The sequence below is a fragment of the Diplotaxodon limnothrissa genome, linkage group LG15 (genome assembly GCF_057381915.1).
Source record: "Diplotaxodon limnothrissa isolate DT_005_m linkage group LG15, D_limnothrissa_male_GT1.1, whole genome shotgun sequence".
Lineage (NCBI taxonomy): Eukaryota > Metazoa > Chordata > Actinopteri > Cichliformes > Cichlidae > Diplotaxodon > Diplotaxodon limnothrissa.
Window position 1 is genome coordinate 36,137,818 of NC_140610.1, and position 20,408 is coordinate 36,158,225.

At 40.6% G+C, this 20,408-nt stretch overlaps 1 protein-coding gene across 1 annotated transcript in view; it reads right to left on the reverse strand.

Annotated features, from left to right (window-relative positions):
- The window catches only part of arid3a (AT-rich interactive domain 3A), a 41,958-nt gene continuing 21,550 nt past the window's right edge, over positions 1-20,408 (reverse strand). Inside the window, exons 4-9 of the mRNA XM_085372403.1 lie at positions 8,127-8,199; positions 5,824-6,007; positions 4,819-5,066; positions 2,992-3,279; positions 1,822-1,911; positions 1-576 (exon numbers count right to left, since the gene is read on the reverse strand). Of these exons, the coding sequence (XP_085228529.1) occupies positions 419-576; positions 1,822-1,911; positions 2,992-3,279; positions 4,819-5,066; positions 5,824-6,007; positions 8,127-8,199 (1,041 nt within the window). The 3' untranslated portion in view covers positions 1-418. The remainder of the gene's footprint in view (positions 577-1,821; positions 1,912-2,991; positions 3,280-4,818; positions 5,067-5,823; positions 6,008-8,126; positions 8,200-20,408) is intronic.

Below are 20,408 nucleotides of genomic sequence, written 5' to 3' on the forward strand. Positions count from 1 at the left end.
ATAAAACATCATTGTCAGTCAGTAGCTGTGTTTGTGTGTGTAAACAATGCTTTCCTAGTTTTTATCTTCTCTTTTGTTCTCCAAATAATCTGTACATTGATGCAGAAATAAATAATTCACAGGCTGTGCATATGTCTTTGTTTAGCATATACTGGCTCTCAGTTGGGAGATTTTGCTTTTTCAAGATCATTTTGGCGATGAAGAACAAAAGAGTTTGTGAGAGGAAACCTGAGATAGTGTACTTCAAGTGAAAAGAGTTCCAGTTTGTGTCTTTCTGTATGGTTTATGGTTCTTCTCTTTTCTTTTCTTTTCTTTTCTATTTTTGGCATTGGTGAGATAGAAAATGAGGTTGCTTTTTGGCTTCACTTAGCGTGGTAAATAAAATAAAAAAATGAATGAAGGAAAGGCTGGGAGTTTGTTAAGACAATGAGTTGCTGGAGTTTGAGGTAGGTGTGTTCTGCAGCTGCTGCTGCTGCTGCTGCGGAGCGACGCGACTGCTGGGAGCCTTGTTGGTGACGGACGATGCAGATGCACCAGACGAGGCTGACCCTGGTGCTGCCTGAGCAAAAAGAACGCCTGGATAGAAAACGACAAGAGGGAAAACAAAAAGGAGTCAGAGTACAAAACATCTGTCAAATGCTTTGAATTACAGTCTGTATATACTGATCTGCAACCGCTTGGCGACCACTTTTTGCTAGGAAAAAAACTGCCTTTCCTGACCAACTGGCGAGTGGTTGCTCGAGGGGGAAGGTGCTTCAACAAAAACCTCCTTGCAACTGCTATAGTCGCATGTAGTTTGTGTGGAAGAAGCTGACTTGTCTGCAGACACAGGTGCCAACTGCTCACCTGTTAGTAGTCAAACGGTGAAAAGCGAACATTCACTTTCAAAGAAAAAGTTGTGCCATTTGAAACGCATTGTTTAAGCTGCACCAGAAGAGACTTGCTCTTCACGCATCAATCTGAAGCTGACAGCTGGTCACTAACAACATTCAGGCTCTAGTTACCTAGGTAACCCTCTATTCTATTTACTACCGGCTATCAACGCTTGATAGATACTTCAATCACATTGCCAACTTTGTCTTCGCCCCGTTTTTATTCTCTTAACGCAATTCAATGCCTCTGGTTACTGAGAATCACTTCATGTGTGAACACAGCTTCAGATACAAATTTTTAGTTTAGTTTTTAGTTTCAAGGTAAACGTGCTCAGTTTCCCATTTGAGTCACACTGACGTTTCACTGCAGCTCTGCAAATAGTCAGTGAGAATGTGCAGACAAGCCGGCACCTGCCATTTAAACTACAGGAGACAGCAGCGTTCTGCTAGTGACTAAAGCAGTCCCAAAGAGCTCTTTGGTGCACAACTGTACACCTATTTCTGACCAATTTCACCTAACGACATTAAGCAATCTCCAACAGCCAGCTTATCCAAGGGGTCTAGGCCCACGAGACTGAGGTCTTACCAAACTTGGTAATCTTCCCCCAACAACAACACTCTACGATGTTACTGCACAACTCTGCTTTGCCACAAAACAGGAATAATCTGCTCTGTGTAACATCTCTTACAGCTATAATCATTTCTCCATTTCTTCACAAATCAAATAAGCAACGAAACAACATATGAAACAGAAACAAAAAAGGTGCTGATAGGAACATTCGGAGGAAGAAAGGGGGCTGGTCTCTATACCAATCTGATGCTTCTCCAGATCTGTAAGTCAGCCAAGAGTCTTACTGGAAATACTTAACGTTTCATGACTAACTGCGAAGCAGCGAGCTCATATCTGACATTTTGTTGTGTCACCTTAAGTTACAGAGGAGCTGCTCACCAGTGTATACCACTCCATTGAGCTCCACGGACATGCTGATGCTCCCTGTGCCGTTGGTGGTGAGGTTCAGAGCTGAGTCTTGTCTGCCATCTGGAAGAAAGCAGTTTTCATCCTTATTCATTTTTGGATCCAGATTTGACTTAAGAATACTCAAACCAAATGGAGAAACAAAACCGTCCCACAGTAGGAGCAAAACTGAATTTTTCAAAAATGTCCCAATGAACATTTCTCATAAGTCACTTACCGAGAAATGGTTCATGTGCACGATCAGATAGACAGTAACCGAGACAAATCCTTCTATAAGATCAAGGTGCGTGCTTACAGAAGGGAATCCCCACACAGATAATCATGCATGTATGTATGCACGCACGCTGCTTCTATAAGCTAAGCAGGTCAACCTATAGCCCTGCTAGGTGTTACTTTCTCGCAGTTGGGTGCTGTGGTTTGTGGTGAGATTACAAGAATGCATTGAGATACTAACTGTCATGAAAAGGGAAATGTGTCAAACCTAGCTCGCACTGGCAACAATGAAATGTAAAAACCTGTGATGCCAAGAGTAACTGTGATGTCGTAATAACTCCAGATTTTTATTTTTAGTTCATTTTGATTTGCAGTAAAGACAAAAATAAACTTCAACTCTGGAATAGTTAAAAACAAACAAACGAATGTCCCTAAAAATGCACTCTAATAACCGACCGTTACCATTTGAAATACATTAATTCATCTTCTTCTTTTACTGTTCATTTACATGTTAACCACTACCAGAGGTGACATTTTCATTTTCACGTGGGTGTTTTCATACACAGATCACTGCTGCTAGCGCTCACGCTGACATTATCGACTTAATATTTCCCAGCAACCTTAATATTGCTTTTTTATCTGGACTTGGCCATTTGCTTTTTCTTGACAATCGAGAATAAGTGAGAAATTACAGTTTCATTTCACATCAGCAAAATCAGTGTTCTTGCATCTTTGAGCTTTTGAAACCAGGGAGATGTAAAAAAGGTGGTGTACTCTTTTATCTCATGTTGATTAGATAAAGGAGGAATTTCCTCAAACGAGAGTGTAGAACAGCCTGCAGCTACTGTGCAAAACATGAAAGTCATGTCTGACTGGTTGTTTTGTTCCTCTCTCTCTACCCGAATATGTCAGAGCTCCACTGTTCAGTACCTTGGTTGTTGATGCGAATGTTCATAGGTATCTGAGCAGTCATGGCTAGCAGGTTCTGCTGCAGCGCTCTCTGCAGCAGTCGCTGGTGTTCCTCGGCAGACAGCGCCATCTTCTTCTCTGGCGGCTCGCCTGCTTCCAGTTTGTCCCTCAGCTGCTCCAGAGCGGCCACCTGAGCAGCCATGGCGGCATGGGCTGCTGCTGCCTGCACAGCAGCCACTGAGTGACCTGCCAAGCCCCCCGCTGGCAAACGAGCCATGCTGACGCCTGCCAGAGGCTGGCCTCCCTCTTCTTCTGGCCCAGCAGCACAAAGAGAAAGGGGAACTCAAAGTCAAGCAAACTCATATGATGCATTATAGTCCCCAGACATAAATTTCAGCGTGACCACAGAAAACAGATAATAAATAAGATGCAGTGTGTTAGGGGAAGGTCCCAGGGTTAAGCTCTTTTAAAGAGAGAGATGACAGCAAATCAGATTTGATGCTATTTCTTTATTTGAAGATCGGAGTTTCCGTTTAAGAGATAAATTTGGCAGAAATGATCTCTGATCATAAATGTGCTATCAGTAAAATTCTCAAGATTTCACAGTGGATCCTCATTTTAACTTAAATTTTCAAAACTTTGATCCAACACAGTCAAGAGTAAATCGTTATACTGTCACGTTATACTGACAAACCGTATACTTGACTTGAATTTGTCATTTTGACCTGAGAGTAGACAAAGTTACTGCCATATCCATGTATTTTAACCTGATTCAAAACCAGTAATCTGATTACTTTTTTCAAGTAACGAGTAAAGTAAGGGATTACTATTGCAAAAACGGTAATTAGATTACCGTTACTTTCCCGTAGGAACGCTGCGTTACTGCATTACTAAAACCGTGATTTTTTTGCGAGAATGTCTCATGACAGTGACGTAAGCAAGTGCAACGTTTGTGACAACAGCTGTGTGCAGATCAACAGTGGATCACATATCGATTGTGGGAGAGAGTATGAGCGTGCAGCGTTTAAAGCGTGGAAGTACTGACCTTACTTTGAGTTTGATTCCATAAAAAGTTACAAAAACAGTGTCCGTTGTGCGTGGGAAGAAAACTTCTTTTTACAGCGAAAACCCCCCCCCCTAAACAAGCACCGAGTGCGCAACGACGTAATGGGTAATTCACAGAGAAACTCACGGATTCTTCCACTGACCGCCTCGGCACACCTGCACCAGGGTAAACCTCCGCCTACCCTACTCCTGCTTTACAGGTGAAAATAGAGCAACAGGACCGCTGAGTCTTTGACTTTATTTATTTTCTGCTGTGTTTCACTTGCATCTATTTGAAAGACTGAGTGTAAACACAAAAAATATTTTCTTTTATGTGCTGGAATGTGTAGAAAATAGGTTTAAATGTTAAACAAATTTATTCAAGTCAGAGAACGGTGCATATAATTTTATTTTTGCTTCATGCATGAAGTTAAAAGATTAAAACTGATAAAACAAGTTAAAAAAAAGATACTTTTCCATTTGATTACATTTTGTATGATGGATTATGCAGAAAAAGTAGAATTGGGTTGACAGATCTATCGCTTTATCACCTCCTCAGGTTGTAAATCATGTTTTTAAAAAGTAACTAAGTAGCTAAGTAACTAAGTAATTAATTACTTTTGAAAATAAGTAATCAGTAAAGTAACGGGATTACTTTTTTGGGGAAGTAATCAGTAATTAGTTACTGATTACGTTTTTCAAGTAACTTGACCAACACTGTTCAAAACAATCAACATCAAAGAACATGTCCCTCAAACAGTAAATTTTCTTCGATGTGCATGCAGCGCAATAAGCAAATCTCACCTTTCTTGATCTTGTGGATGTGACCCAGCGAGGTCCCGTTGGTGCCCACTGTTAAGCCCATGCTGGGCGTGGGGAGCTTCGGCGAGGACAGCATGGTGGGAGTCCCATTGGGAGAGTAGGTGAAGAGAGAGCTGCCAAAGCTCTGTCGCCGGCCCTCCCGTCGATTGCTGTCGATGGCTGCTTGAAGCTCGTTGGGGTTGCTCAGTGCCCTCTTTTCACATTCATATGGGTACAGGTACTTCATGTATCTGAAATCAACAAAGTGCACAACAGGTGTGCCCTTCTGAGTTTTCGAAGACAAAGTTTGGCCCAACTTCAGCTAACTAGGACTGATCGGTCTTAATACAGGGATTAATTTCTACAGCAACAAGTATGGAACGATTTAACTTTAGCTAACTCTTGCTTAATTGCTTAATTAAGAAAAAGGGTGCTATTAAGGGTATTTTCACACGGTATTTTGTCAGTTTAAATCGGACACTGGTTCTGTTTCCCCATTTGGTGTGTCTGGTTGTGAACACAGTAATCACACTTGGGTGTGGACCAAAACAACAGCACCGAGACCCTTTGGAGAAGGTGTGAAAATGATGCGAACCAACTATCAGGTGTACGTTAAACGTTTCAGGTTAAAAAAAAAAGTCCCGTAGCCATGTATGCTTTGTATTCTTAATGCGGAAAGGTACTATGGATGTGCTAACAACTAACCGTGAAATGAAAAGAAATTCTCCATGTTCTCCAGTAGACCAGAACACGGCACCTTCTTCCTGTATTTATTTTTCTTGCTCCCGCCTCAGACACATCCGGCAAATGAGTGGACTGAACATTCTTACATGTTTTGTAGTAACGGATGCATTTTGGACTTCTGCATGTGAAGTCAAACCAAACCAAAGGAAAAACTACAAGTTTACAAACTCATGACCAAAGTCGGGCCAGAGTAAACAAACTACAGGTGTGAAAACGCCCTGAGTAACCTTTAAGCACCAGTTAAACGAGTGTTTTTATACTGACTGTGTGCGAAGAGTGAAGGCTGCACTGGTGATTGAGGTAGGCAGGTTGAGTCCTTTGGTGATCTCCCTCCACAGTTTCTTGTTAATAACCTCCACCAGGCCACCCTTCTCTGTTACCAGCTTGTACAGCATGTACAGATCCAGGACCTGTTTGGCCATGATGGGAATACGATTCACTGGGGTTCCTGCAGCAACAGGAAACAGGAAAAAAATACAGTCATGCTCCACCAATAAAATACATATGAAATAACATCAAAGACAAACAACAGTACCTGAAATAACAGTTGTCTCCCTTTAGCCAATAAAGGTGGTGCGCGGTCACACCCATTCATTTTACATGTTTAAGACAGTGCTGTAGCTCACAACTTAATTGTAGCAAAACCTTCTTTGGCTCTTTTGTCACGATTAAAAGACCACACTTTTACCATTCAGTATTAGCAAACAGTAATTTGCCAGTGCAAGGTGTTGTTTAAGTGCTCAGAGTGACGGTGCTGCGGTCGAGTGGCGGAGCTCACCAACGCGCAGATCTAATAGATGCTTCGCCCGTGCTAGGAAACTACACTAGGTTTGCTTTTACCCTTGAGCTGAACCAACGAACTTGGCATCCAGGCAACCCCACAAATAATCAACCAGATTCAGAACAATTTACTGTCTTTTGGCTAGATGTTAAAATACAAAACAATGGGCAGAGTAAGACCACTTATGACATTAACGGCTTTACATAGAAACGAACAAGCATCAAATATATCAAACTCCTGTGAGCGTCAGTGGTTTGTGTCCTTGTATGACCACGCTTTTTTCCAGTCCACTCCTGATGGGGTTCAGAGGTCAGCCCTCACTTTTTAACTTTGAATTCTTATATTTCAAAACCTGGAACTATTTTTCCACTGAAAACTGTCATTTTTACAAGTATTTACCTTAAATATCTAATATTTCAATTACAACAACACGTTATTATCATTAGATACTTTTCAGCTTATTCACAAGGGCACGCCACTGTGGGCAACTCCACGTGTTTAGCTTTTACACTTGCTGCCCTCCCTGACACAACCCCAGAGAGATTTGTGGTTCCTCTCAGAACTGAAAAGGGGATCTTTATCTAATTAGGGGAATTAGAAACTCTACTACTGCACAATAAACTTTGTCTTTTCCAAATCCACATTTAAAATACTACTTGGAAATCTTCTTTAAAATAACTTTTCTTTTAAACCAGAGGGCGGGGTTAAGGGGGTTCAGGGGATGTCCAAAGAAACAGGTTTTTATACCCAAAGGGCAGTTTATCAAAACTTAGATGTGTGACTCATTTACGGCTAGTAAAGATAATTGGAAACAAGCTAAGACAAACTGTGATGAGAAAGAAGTTGCTCTAAAAATGTCTGGAAAAAAAGGCAGAGTAATTGTGACAGCTATTTTGATTTTATTTGAGAAGATTATTAGAATTTAGTTATTGCTCAAGGTCAAAGTACGGAATAAAACGCTTTCATTTACATTACTAATATGCTGTATAATTGCTATTATTATATTGGCTGAAAAACCAAACCAATCAAAGCATTTTTTTAATCAATTTGTCTTCTCAGTGATTATAATTCTCACGTCATATTTCTTATAATGGCCTAGAGATGGCGCTTTCAGAATCTAGGAGCACACTACCAGAGGCTGTGTGAACATCTACTACTGCTTGGCTTTTTGTTTTTTCAGTCATGAGCAAACTTTTCTTTTCTCCCATGTCAGTCGTCCGCCCACTGATCTGATCATATCAGCCATTGGCATCCTGTGAAATCAACACGGCTTCAAGAAAATAATTATCTCAAGTTGGCAGTCTGGCGTTAGCACACTGAACACAAGAAAATACAAACTATTCACTTTTCTTGTTAGGTGTTTAGATAAGAAGAGTGAAAAGTGGTTATGCATGTAGTGTTAGAAGTGGGGGTCGAGCTATGCGGACAGCCTGCAGGATGGGAAGGTAAACTAATCCATCCTCAAGCATCGATACAGTGTGTCCCTTCTAGTTATAGCCTGGGAACGCCGACTTGCTGTGTGACCATAAAGCAATTACCGCTGAAATGAATAAAGACCCCACCCATGCCAGTGAAAGATGAGTAGACAGTGCTGTGTCATATATCAGAGAAAGAAGGGGGTGGGTGATCATCCTCTCTCCTCATCACATTAAGAAGCTGCCAACGACAGCGGCCGGAGATAAGGCGGGGATATGTGATACAGCAAGATAAGAAATGGAATAAATAGGACGTCCTATAGTTAGTGAAATCAAATTTGACACAGGGGGACAAGGATATGAAAACATACCTCGTTTTTGCATGAAGCTGAAGAGGTCATCCAGAAACTCTTTCCTCTTTGGGTCTCCATCCAGTTCATAGAGCTGTGAAGAGACAGTGGATAGATGGTGTTTAGGGCTGAACGATATATCGCATTTGCGATAATATCGCGACATGATCAAGTGCAATTTTCTAACCGCAAAGGCTGCGATTATACTCTGGACATGTCCAAATTCATGGGCTGCATCCTCCTGAGGCCGCATTTGTAGACCGATTACGTCACAGCGACGTGCCGAAGGCTGTCCAAATTACTACCATATCCCAGAATTCATAGCGCGGCCCAGCCAAACTCCAGTTTCCAGCAATGGCGGCCGCTACTAAGTTTTAAAATTACTCATACTAATCTTTCTGGGTCACAAAATAAACTTTTAACATATTTTCAGGCGAGAAAGTAGTTGTGTAAACATCAAATATCTGCTCGGTTTATCAAGATATCCCATATTTGCAAAAGTGCTTCGACGTTTTCAGAGGCGTCTGCTACCCACCAGCTCGACAGCTAGCCGGGAGCTCGAGGGTTACTGATGCGGCCGAGAACGGCACAACTCCCGGCACATCATTTTCAGATCACCGCGGAGTTTCGCTGCTCGGGTTAAACGTAATATATAAGTCACTTAGACAACCTAAAAATGTTATTGTTGGGCTTTTTTCAGTGTTTTGTTTGTTCGTGAGTAAATCGGTTTGGCTGAGATTAAAGTTATTAGATTAGATAAAATAAAACTTTATTAATCCCCCGGGTGGGTTCCTCCTTGGTTTTCACACAGCTGACTAAACGTCAAACAGAAAACTTATTAAACAGAAGTATGAGACAGTCGAGAATTTACACCAGTGTCTGGTTATATTTTAGATAGCAAGAAGCAGACGGCCGAGTTTATTAAACTCCACCGAGACAGCGGTGACGCTAATCAGAACTAGCCTTCTGATTCAGAAGGCTAGACCGTCCAATTTCACGCCTTTAAGTTTTAAAGGCGTGTTTGTGTGTGTGTTTATACAATTGCTATTATGTTTGCACTTTATGTGTAATGTTACTGACTGCAGAGATCAGTAAGATGTGTGTATTTTTTATTTATTAGTTTTATTTATTTAATATTATTTTTTAATTGAATGACTGTCTAGTAGTTCACAGATGTCGAAAAACTGAGTGTGGTAAAGCCACTGATTTTTTTTATGTATATTTCTGCAATCTGCACATTGTACTGACTTTCATTTTAATGTTTACACCAGGGTTCCTTGTCAGCACTTTATGCTCAGATGTTTGTAAGCTAAAAATAAACTATTGTGTATGTTCAAATATACTGTTGTGATTGAAGAAGTTAAATAAAAATGTCAGTCATCAATTCATGCATCACCTCATGTCATCATAACAGAGGTCTGTCTTCCAGGAAAGAACAGTTTAAAATTAATGTAATATAGTATTGGCCATACTATATGATGTATTGCTTGTCTTTGTTTAATAATACAGAAGACAAAGACCTTAAAAAATAATCGCATATCGCATCGCAATCGCAATATTGGGGCAAAAAAATCGCAATTAGATTATTTTCCATAATCGTTCAGCCCTAATGGTGTTTTTAAATTCTGAGACTACAATAAAAGTATTTTTAAAATATGGATAATGATTAGTCAGTGCTGTAATATGCAACAACAAGACGGGAGGTGGGGGTCTCCGTCTGATAATAAGAAGATCTGAGAGACACAGTAGACCTTGTGGCCTGATGAGGACTTGATTAGGTACAGCTGTTAGCGGGGCCTGGGGCCTCGGAAACGTCAGTGAAAGTTGGCAGTAAAAGTGAAGGGGGTTACTCGAGGGGGTGACAATGAGGCCACCGAGCCTGTGGATGTTTTTTTTCCTGCCTAGTTTCTTCAACGTGACTGTGAAACATCCTCTTAGAGTTCTGTTTACTACACGCTCGCATTTATTCGAAAGCGAGAAAGCAGCAGGCACACATTCGCCATCTTCAAACTTCAGCGGCGTCCGCAGTTATATTTACAAGGCTCGATAAAGCGCGAGAGTATCGACAACTGTACATCACACCGTGCATAAGTGAGGTCACGGAGTTTCATAATGTGTTATTGAAAATAGAAGGTTGTGAAACACAATGTACAACTGAGCACCACCAAACAAAACCACAGAAAATAGCACCAAGGCGTATTGTTACTACACAGCCACCAAAACAGCAGCCAAGCCACGAACCCTGATGTTGCAGACGCCCGTGAAGCGCGTTTGATATCACGTCAGGAAATCACTCGGCTCAGCACAAAGCTGACGCAAATAACCATTGTGAACATTTTGTCTGATAGCAAATTGCAGCTCTTTGGATTTTGGTGTGTTGGTGGACAAAACAAGCAGCCGGCAGACGCCTCCACATAGTTAATACGCAAAACAAAAAAAACACAAAACAAAAAAACCCACCATTGCAGAAAAGTAACAAGTCATGAAAGCAGCATTCCCATAGGAATGCAACACAAAGCATCTAGGGTGTGTACAATAGGATACGTGCCATTAGACAAAATGAAAGCAACGCATGATTGACTTGGGAAATTCTCATGACCTTCCTGCTCCGGGTCAAAGAGTAATATGCAACAAAGAATTTATCAAACGAGTTAGTAAAAAGATGTAAAATAATCCTCCATATTGTCCTGTAACCTGTGCTTGCTACATGAAGAAGAAAGGATAAAAGGAAAGCCTTTATCGCACAATGTTCCTGTATCTTGCTACCAAATTTGCCCCTCTCTGTGGCATTCAGCTCTAATTACTGACGCCAAGCAGTCGTGAGATCTTATTATCTAGTGGGTAAGGGTTAACAGAGGGCCGGAGAGGGCTGTGGGGGATGCCAACTAATGTAGACGCCTGCTGGAGGCAAAGGGGGAGTTTTAATTACAGGATGCATGCATTTTGTGAAGTGCCGCGCCATAAATCTTAGAAATTACCCTCTCCCCAGCTACCACCCCCTCCCCATGTTGCTTTATTTGCTCTCTCCTGCCTAATCACACCAATAAATATTTCTCTAGAGGGAAGCATTCAGATTCCATTCCCCATTTAATGCTCACGATGTGGTAACAAAGCAGGACAATGGAAATCGCTACTGTAGATTTAAATACGCCACACATGATAAATGAAAAAACTGAAAGGTCTCACCTGATGTAATAGTTAAAGGTAACATTTTCATGTGTTAGTGTTACAGCACTCAAAGACCGTGGCGTGCTTATTTTTGGCAGTCTTTCTGCAAACTAATCAAGTGAGTAATCTTTAGTGAAGTCTGAAACGTGTTAACAAAGTATGCTTGTGCATATCCAGGTTCAGGTTTCATCCAGGTTTCACTGATGATAGATGTGGGTGAGGTAGTCTGTCCTGCTTAGCAACAACGAACAATTTAACTATACTTTAACAATATTGTTTTAAAGCCAAATAACCAATCCAGTTAGTATAAAACTGCATAAATGTCTACTTGGACTGCAATACTCTTAATCTAATAGAGGCAACAATCCACATTTTAAGATATGAGTTATTTTTTAGTTCTAGTTCACTCACATCATAAATCATGATCGTAGTTTTGCTGTACTCTATCTACTGACTTGGTATGAGTGAGTATGGAAACAATGCGATTGACAGTAAACCTATGGGAGGGTTTGCTCCACCGTGCTACATCTAAACACCAAATGAAAGAACGGCAGTAAAGTTGCACAGACTTGAAAAAACAACTCTGTGCTGCACTGAAGTTACTGTGAAACATGTGGTTGCAAAGCAACTCATTAACTCTTTCTGTTGGCTTTTTCCCACTTTGATTCAGCTTCTGTATAATTTTCCATTTTTGCTGGCCTGTGTCTTACTTCCTTAACACTCTTCTGTTTCTGGCCATCTCACGGTTTTATGTATATATAACCCTTGTGTAGATTTACCACCCTACCTACTTACATATGTAGAGTATCTATCAGGCTGAGCTGGGTGTGGATGTTTTAGGCTTGTATAGACTTTCATGTCTATAGTATGCACACCGGGGCAGGGGCCTCTCCTGGATTAAAGCGCTGTTACTAGAAACTAGATAAACGACTAGAAACTGGGCCAACTGGTAGCACAGGGTTCATGCCCCTTGTTCCAATCCTCTAGAAAAAACAAAAAAAGACAACTGGGATTGCAGAGATGACTATTGTGTTTTGAAACTTGCACTAGCTCTTTGAAGCTCTTTTAAGTGGGAATTCATATAACTGTACTTATAGCAGTAAACTCATAATTACAGCTAAAGACAGGAGTGTTATGGGGGTAAATTGCGACAGTAGAAAGGTCACCAAATGTACTCTACTCTGTTAGTGATTTATTGTTTTACTGCTGTCTTGATAGTTTCCCACCCTGACACCCTGTGTATGTAGGTCAGTGACAGCCGGCTACATATGAATTGAAACTAGGGTCGGAACAAAAACAAAGTGGTTTTATACTACAAATAATCAGTAACCAAAGAGCAGCCTTTGCAGCCCTCGCTGAAGTGACAATAACAGTGCAGTCGGAGTGCATGTGTGTGTGTTTTTAGAGGGGCTGGCCGCACCACTGTTAATGCAAATGGCAGGTGTGCTGGCACACAAGTGTCACATAGCAGATAATAGAGGCTTGCAACTGAAAACCAAAAACTGAGAGAAGTCAAGGGTATCACCTACATGCTTCCTTACACCTGCTCATCACCTTGGGGTGAGGCTGACACACAAACACATGCACGCTAACCTACACACCTGTAACACACAGTAGGTCAGAGCAAGACAGAAGAAAAAAGTAGTAACGTTTCGTGCTCGTGGTGGCTTTCTATTCTTCTCATCTAACCTAAATTGCATCACTTTGACAGTATTTTTTTTCCAGGGGTGCAGCAGGTAACTTAACTATAAAAGGAAATAATTCACATAATTTTTGAAATAATTCAAAAATGGGCACATACACTTTTTTAAAAAAAAATAAAGCCCAATAGCCATTTGATCTTCCTTTTTTGAATGATCCTACTGTCAAATCATACAAGATAAATGTTGATGTTTGAAATGGACAAGGTGGGGTGTGGTAGTACATAAGGCCATTTGTTTCAGTCACATCTTCTGTATGGTCCCAATACAGTCCTCACTGGTTACCCAGTTATCACGTATAGCCACCAAGAAACTTGTTGCATATGTTAAAGCACTTTACTATTCAGAAGGTTGTTGTCAGTTCTTGTCTTTACATATCTGAAATGTCCTTGGGCACTATAAATCCTACCATCAGTCTGTGTGAGACGATGTTAAAGTGTGTCTCCGGATGCAGACTGGAGTGCTAAACATGCTTTAAGTGCTAGGTAAGATTAAAAACACGATATAGAAAAAGGTAGAACACTTGGATGGAAAAAAAGTAACAATTTTCATACCCAGTGAGATTAGTTACATGGGGTAATTCTAAAGTAGCTGTTAGTGTGAAGGCAGTGGTCTATGCTGTCCAGGGTGTACCCCACTTCTCAGCTAATGTCTGGGAAATGTTCCCAAAGGTGTCAGCAGGAGAGCGCTGAGTGTTGAAGGGAATAAATTGGCAGCGGGTGAATGTCTGAACCTAGCTGAATGCATCACAATGTTATTAAAGAGGTAAAAGGCTAATTGGTCCAAAACAAAGAGCCTCTATAAAAGTCATAAATTTGACTTAAGATAGAAATAACAGACAGGTTATCATCAAATTCTTCAGCTTTCCAAACAAAAAACATTCCATGTTAAAAATGCAAACATTACTGTGTTGACTAAGTCTCACAATAAAACATTTTATTTTCCTTCTTTAACTTAACTTCATGTGCAATAGGTCAGAGACGACGTGAGGGTTGAACTTTAGGCCATGATATAACCTATTATATTGTTTAAACTAACAAATATATTGTATACTTCATGACAGCTGAGGGTTGAATGCATTGTTCTCATTATATTATGCAAAGGAGCTTAATAAAGTGAATGAGCTTGTTTGGTTTTGTGCAGCACGACATTATAGCAGCTCATAATTCACTTGAAATGCACAGTGATAACCTCGTTGTGTGTGTTATAACGTTCCCTTTGTATGCATTTCATTCAACAGCAATCTTTGTTTTTCAGCAGCTATGGATGGCAGTACTAACCCCTTCAGCCAGTGTCAAAGGAGCAGTTTCACAACATCATATTAATCTTTGTCTTTGCATTGCCCCACCTAATCTGAATGGAAGGTCTAGTATGGCGTAATTTCTAGAAGGCTGTGTTAAAAGGAGTATACTGTATATGTAACCGTGGTTGAAGTGCTCAGTCAGCATGCATGTGTTAACACTGGTTTGCTTTATTTAGCTCCCTTTATATTGATAAACTGCCTCTGTGAAGCACAACCTCTGGTTATCATCTCTAAAAGCCCAAAAGTTCAACAGAATCTCATGAAACGGAATAAGGCATTTAGAGCACAAGGCACTAACCTGGCCTTCAAACTCCTTAAATCCAAATCTAATGAGTGTGTGCAAGATGCCCCTGAATAAGCCTGTCGGCAATCAACAATAATCCAAGGACCCACTGCAGACTCCCAGTGTCAGATACCACAGGACAGCACTTAAAAAGTCCTGTTTTGACAGCACAGGGAAGACCTATACAACATTAGGTGTTGGTATCTAAAATTGGCAGTTGGGTTGACAGAGAAAACAAAAATAAAGGATGTGCTATACTCAAATTAGGGATGTTCCCGGCAGCTAGTTTACAATATGCTTAAATGAGAAAGGCAGAAAAACTGAGTTCAACATTAACTATACACTGTTTTTGCTTTAATTACTTTGCTATACCAGATGATATTTTTTAACAAGATGACTAGAACTGAAAATAACTGTTTTCAGTTATTTGACAAGGCTTTAGACGAGATGAAGTGTTTCCTCTTGGTTTTTGGTTTGTCACTTGCAAAGATGACAATGCGTGAGTACTAAAGTTGTCATCACAGCAAGATCATTAAAAAAAAAAAGAAAAAAAAAAAGAGCGGCCTGAGACATTCACACATTCAGGATACTGCTGAGTCTTCATCACCATTACAGGCGACCAAATGCCTCCCCCCTACCACCCATAACAAAAGAAGCACACGCAGTAACACCTAACGCCTAATTCAGAAAACACAACATAATTTACTTACGTTTGGATTATACTCTTTGTTATTTTCTGTATCACTGTGTTCAGCTTGGACAGGAATTTTATTTTAAGATGGCCAGCTTACAGGTTTTAGTGGGGTATGGAGGTGGAGGTGGATCACTATTTTTATAGGCTGAAACGTGTTAGAGCAGAAGTCAGAACACTATGTACAGTCAGCCTTCATTTCCTTATAGAGCAAGGCTGGAAGACTGAGGCATCGTCCAACTTAATAAGCACAATACTGCTACAAAACACAATACCCTGCATTGCATTTAATCAGCACTAACACCTTTACGGTAATGTTAATATTCACTGACGCTGGTTAAAAAACACAAAACAAAAGAAAGGAATTCTGTTTTTACTGTGTGACATTTGAAAGAAAAGGAATCAGATTCCATTCGTGTTCTTGTTTACGATGACACATCCAGCATTCATCTGCTAATCAAACAATGTCAGCACAACTGAAATTATAGTTTCCGTGTGCAGAGTTCACAGACGTGGGCCGTCAGTGCTTATCATGATATAATACTTTTGAAGAGGGAGGATTAAAAAAATAAATAAACTTAAGTGCATTCACACTATTGCTTTAAACCTTGACTCCAAATATTAAAAAAAGCAATGTATGTGCTCTGCATTTAGCAAATCTAATATATTTTGACATAAAGCACCCAGACCTAGTCTAGGATAGAGGGAGCCACCCCTTGTGTCTTCATAATTTGACTTTGACTTCATATTTCATGCCATCTTGGAATTTTTGTACTTAAATTATATTATTATTAAATTATATTATTATTAAATTACAGGGAGTGCAGAATTATTAGGCAAGTTGTATTTTTGAGGAATAATTTCATTATTGAACAACAACCATGTTCTCAATGAACCCAAAAAACTCATTAATATCAAAGCTGAATGTTTTTGGAAGTAGTTTTTAGTTTGTTTTTAGTTTTAGCTATTTTAGGGGGATATCTGTGTGTGCAGGTGACTATTACTGTGCATAATTATTAGGCAACTTAACAAAAAACAAATATATACCCATTTCAATTATTTATTTTTACCAGTGAAACCAATATAACATCTCCACATTCACAAATATACATTTCTGACATTCAAAAACAAAACAAAAACAAATCAGCGACCAATATAGCCACCTTTCTTTGCAAGGACACTCAAACGCCTGCCATCCATGGATTCTGTCAGTGTTTTGATCTGTTCACCATCAACATTGCGTGCAGCAGCAACCACAGCCTCCCAGACACTGTTCAGAGAGGTGTACTGTTTTCCCTCCTTGTAAATCTCACATTTGATGATGGACCACAGGTTCTCAATGGGGTTCAGATCAGGTGAACAAGGAGGCCATGTCATTAGTTTTTCTTCTTTTATACCCTTTCTTGCCAGCCACGCTGTGGAGTACTTGGACGTGTGTGATGGAGCATTGTCCTGCATGAAAATCATGTTTTTCTTGAAGGATGCAGACTTCTTCCTGTACCACTGCTTGAAGAAGGTGTCTTCCAGAAACTGGCAGTAGGACTGGGAGTGAGCTTGACTCCATCCTCAACCAGAAAAGGCCCCACAAGCTCATCTTTGATGATACCAGCCCAAACCAGTACTCCACCTCCACCTTGCTGGCGTCTGAGTCGGACTGGAGCTCTCTGCCCTTTACCAATCCAGCCACGGGCCCATCCATCTGGCCCATCAAGACTCACTCTCATTTCATCAGTCCATAAAACCTTAGAAAAACCAGTCTTGAGATATTTCTTGGCCCAGTCTTGACGTTTCAGCTTGTGTGTCTTGTTCAGTGGTGGTCGTCTTTCAGCCTTTCTTACCTTGGCCATGTCTCTGAGTATTGCACACCTTGTGCTTTTGGGCACTCCAGTGATGTTGCAGCTCTGAAATATGGCCAAACTGGTGGCAAGTGGCATCTTGGCAGCTGCACGCTTGACTTTTCTCAGTTCATGGGCAGTTATTTTGCGCCTTGGTTTTTCCACACGCTTCTTGCGACCCTGTTGACTATTTTGAATGAAACGCTTGATTGTTCGATGATCACGCTTCAGAAGCTTTGCAATTTTGAGACTGCTGCATCCCTCTGCAAGATATCTCACTATTTTTGACGTTTCTGAGCCTGTCAAGTCCTTCTTTTGACCCATTTTGCCAAAGGAAAGGACGTTGCCTAATAATTATGCACATCTGATATAGGGTGTTGATGTCATTAGACCACACCCCTTCTCATTACAGAGATGCACATCACCTAATATGCTTAATTGGTAGTAGGCTTTCGAGCCTATACAGCTTGGAGTAAGACAACATGCATGAAGAGGATGATGTGGACAAAATACTCATTTGCCTAATACTTCTGCACTCCCTGTATATTATTTTTAGGCCCTTTGATACTAGCAGCCTGTCAGAAAATATAACCCCGCCTCCCCCTTTTTTTTGGTTTCTTTAGTTGAATCTAAATCAAAAATGGCAAAGATAGCACAGTTTGACAGATGTAAAATGGTATTTTGGCACCAACAAGGTGACTCCCAATGAGCTATTATCAGAAAACTGAACATATCTTAGCATGGTGTGCATTGTGTACTTAAGAAAGAGAGGAAACTGGACAAGTGTAGGATAAAGGAATACGGAGACTAAAACTATACAGCAGTATCTGAAAATCATGGCTTTAATAATACTGACCCTTTAGTTGGACTATATATACTGTGCACCAGAGCCTCGTCAGAAATGGTCTCTGTGGAGGGCTCGAGAAGCCATTCATAAGGATAGGAAACAAGGAGAAAAGGCTGGGATATGCCATATGGCATACCATTACATACAAAGCATACAGGAATACCTTTATTGAAGCAGTGTGGGATCATCTTGACAGAGAACAAGACTAAAGGCAGCCAACATCCAAAGAAGAGTAGCTTGAAAACTAGTCCTGAAAATGTAAAAACTACAAGTCAACTGGCTTCTGGCTGCGCTGAAGGATAAATGTAATCATACCAAATATTGACTTTCAAACCCATTAGAATTGTACAAACCAATATAGTATATTTCCATGTGTGTTTGCACGTTTCGATAAATTGCTGCACCTATTTTCCATTTTCCCAGGTTGATATGAAGAAATGGGGTGTGGCTCAAGACCTTTCAACAATACTAGAGAGGCAAAGATATTTATACTTTTGCAGTGGCTGAAAACGTACAACAGGTAAACAAAGTAAACCAACTGCTGTAATACATACACACCTTTCTTTTATCAAAAATGAACACATGTGATATTCCTTTTTCAAAAGGCTTTCACAACCTATTCTAGCAAAATTGCAAAACAGATGACGACATGTGCTTAAAACAAGGTAAATGTATAAAACTTCTTTGCATAGTAATTCCAGGAACCTATTTAGACTGGCTGTCTGCCCATCAGTGGGTAGTTTCCTCAAATACATGGATGCAAATAAAACTGCTTTTAGAAGTGTTCAATTATTTTGTGCAGCAGAGGCCAAAGCCAATGCCCCATGGCACAACTATAATCAAAGTGATCTTGGTCCTTTGCTCCAGCCCTACACTTTTAAGATATTCAGTTGAGTACGACACCGTCGCGACTCTTACTTTGGGGGCTCTAACCACCACTCCTTATTTCCCCCCACACTGTTCCTCAGTCTGACATCCAATTGCCTCCTCATCTGAAAAATGACTTAATCGACTGAGGTGACAGTCGTACAGACAGTGTGCTGTATGCACTGACATGCCCCCATGGACTGACATCTTAAACGAATCCATCTTTGCCTGCTCTGCCCTCCGCCCTGCCTTTCGCCATCCCCCCCACAAGCACACAATTTACAGCAACAATAGAGCTGTCGCCCTGCTGATGCTCGCAACGCTGTTTTATTGACAGACTGGATCAAAGGAGATCATAATCCGAACTGACCTCATAAATTCAGCTCCATCGATTGAGGACAAGGAGCTGACAGCCTGCGTGAAAACACCAGCGCTGTGGCTGACTGTAACTGTTGTTGCTTTATCTGCAACAGTCATATGTGGCCCAAAAAATGGCAGACAGCGATAAGAGAGTTAGAAAAAGAAACCAAGAATGGGACATGAGTAGTTTGCATAGCTACTGAATAAAACCCATGTTTTTTTGAATGTGCCAACTGTGGTACAACACCAGCAATATTTAACTCCTATTTCTTCTGGACCCTTAATACATGGGAATGATTTAAGATTAAGGGCATATTTCAAAGCTTTCCATGGCTGAACTATATCAGTTTGGAAATGCAGTAAACAACTAAATAAATACTTGAAAAGCAAAACTAGGTAAAGGTGTTTTACTACAAAATAAAAATGATTCCACTTCATTTCCATGAAACCACCACAAGCTTTCCTTTTGCTGGGAAACACCTGTAGAAATTCAGCAAACAGTGAGGGCATAGTTTCTTTATGGTGTGAAAGGCTGTAAGCGAGACCACATCTTCAGGGCTTTGCCAAAGGATTTAATGCTCAGCTTCTGTTGGTCGTTATTGGAGACACACTATCCCCTGCTGACATGAGAAAAAGGTGAAAGGCAGTTGATGAAGACAAGACATTAAACCAGAATGAGCACCCTCCCGCGATTACACAAACTAAATTCCTTCCTGCTACTATCGGGTCAGCTGCCGTGGCTTAGGGATTTGGATAAGAATCAGAAATAGCAGCCAGGTGGCCCCCCAGAGCCTGATGTGTAGTAGGTAGCTGTAAGCAATCCTTTGTAACCGCACTGCTAATGAGTAGCATTACGTTGATGGATGCTCGAAACTGAGGAAGGCAAAGCTGCATGGGCGGAAAAGCAGGGGAAGTGGGTGTAGCAGCAATTTAAGCTCATAAATTGACTTCTTAGCAAACAGTAGCTAAGTAACTGACACAGAGCATTCGGTCTTTTCAATTTGGCTCAAACTATTATTTTCCTATTAAGTCTCCATAAGTGAACACGCAAACCAGCCTTGCCTTAAAAAAAAAGAAAAGAAAAAAATAGCAAAAGCGTGACCTAGATAGTCTTCTAATGAGCGCCTTACGAAAGATGAAGGTATTTATTCAGCGCCAGAGCAGATGCCATGATAATGCTCGCGTCTGAAGGCAGTAAGATAAGGACAAAGATGGTAAGCAGGATGTCTCAGAGGAGGGTTTATACCTT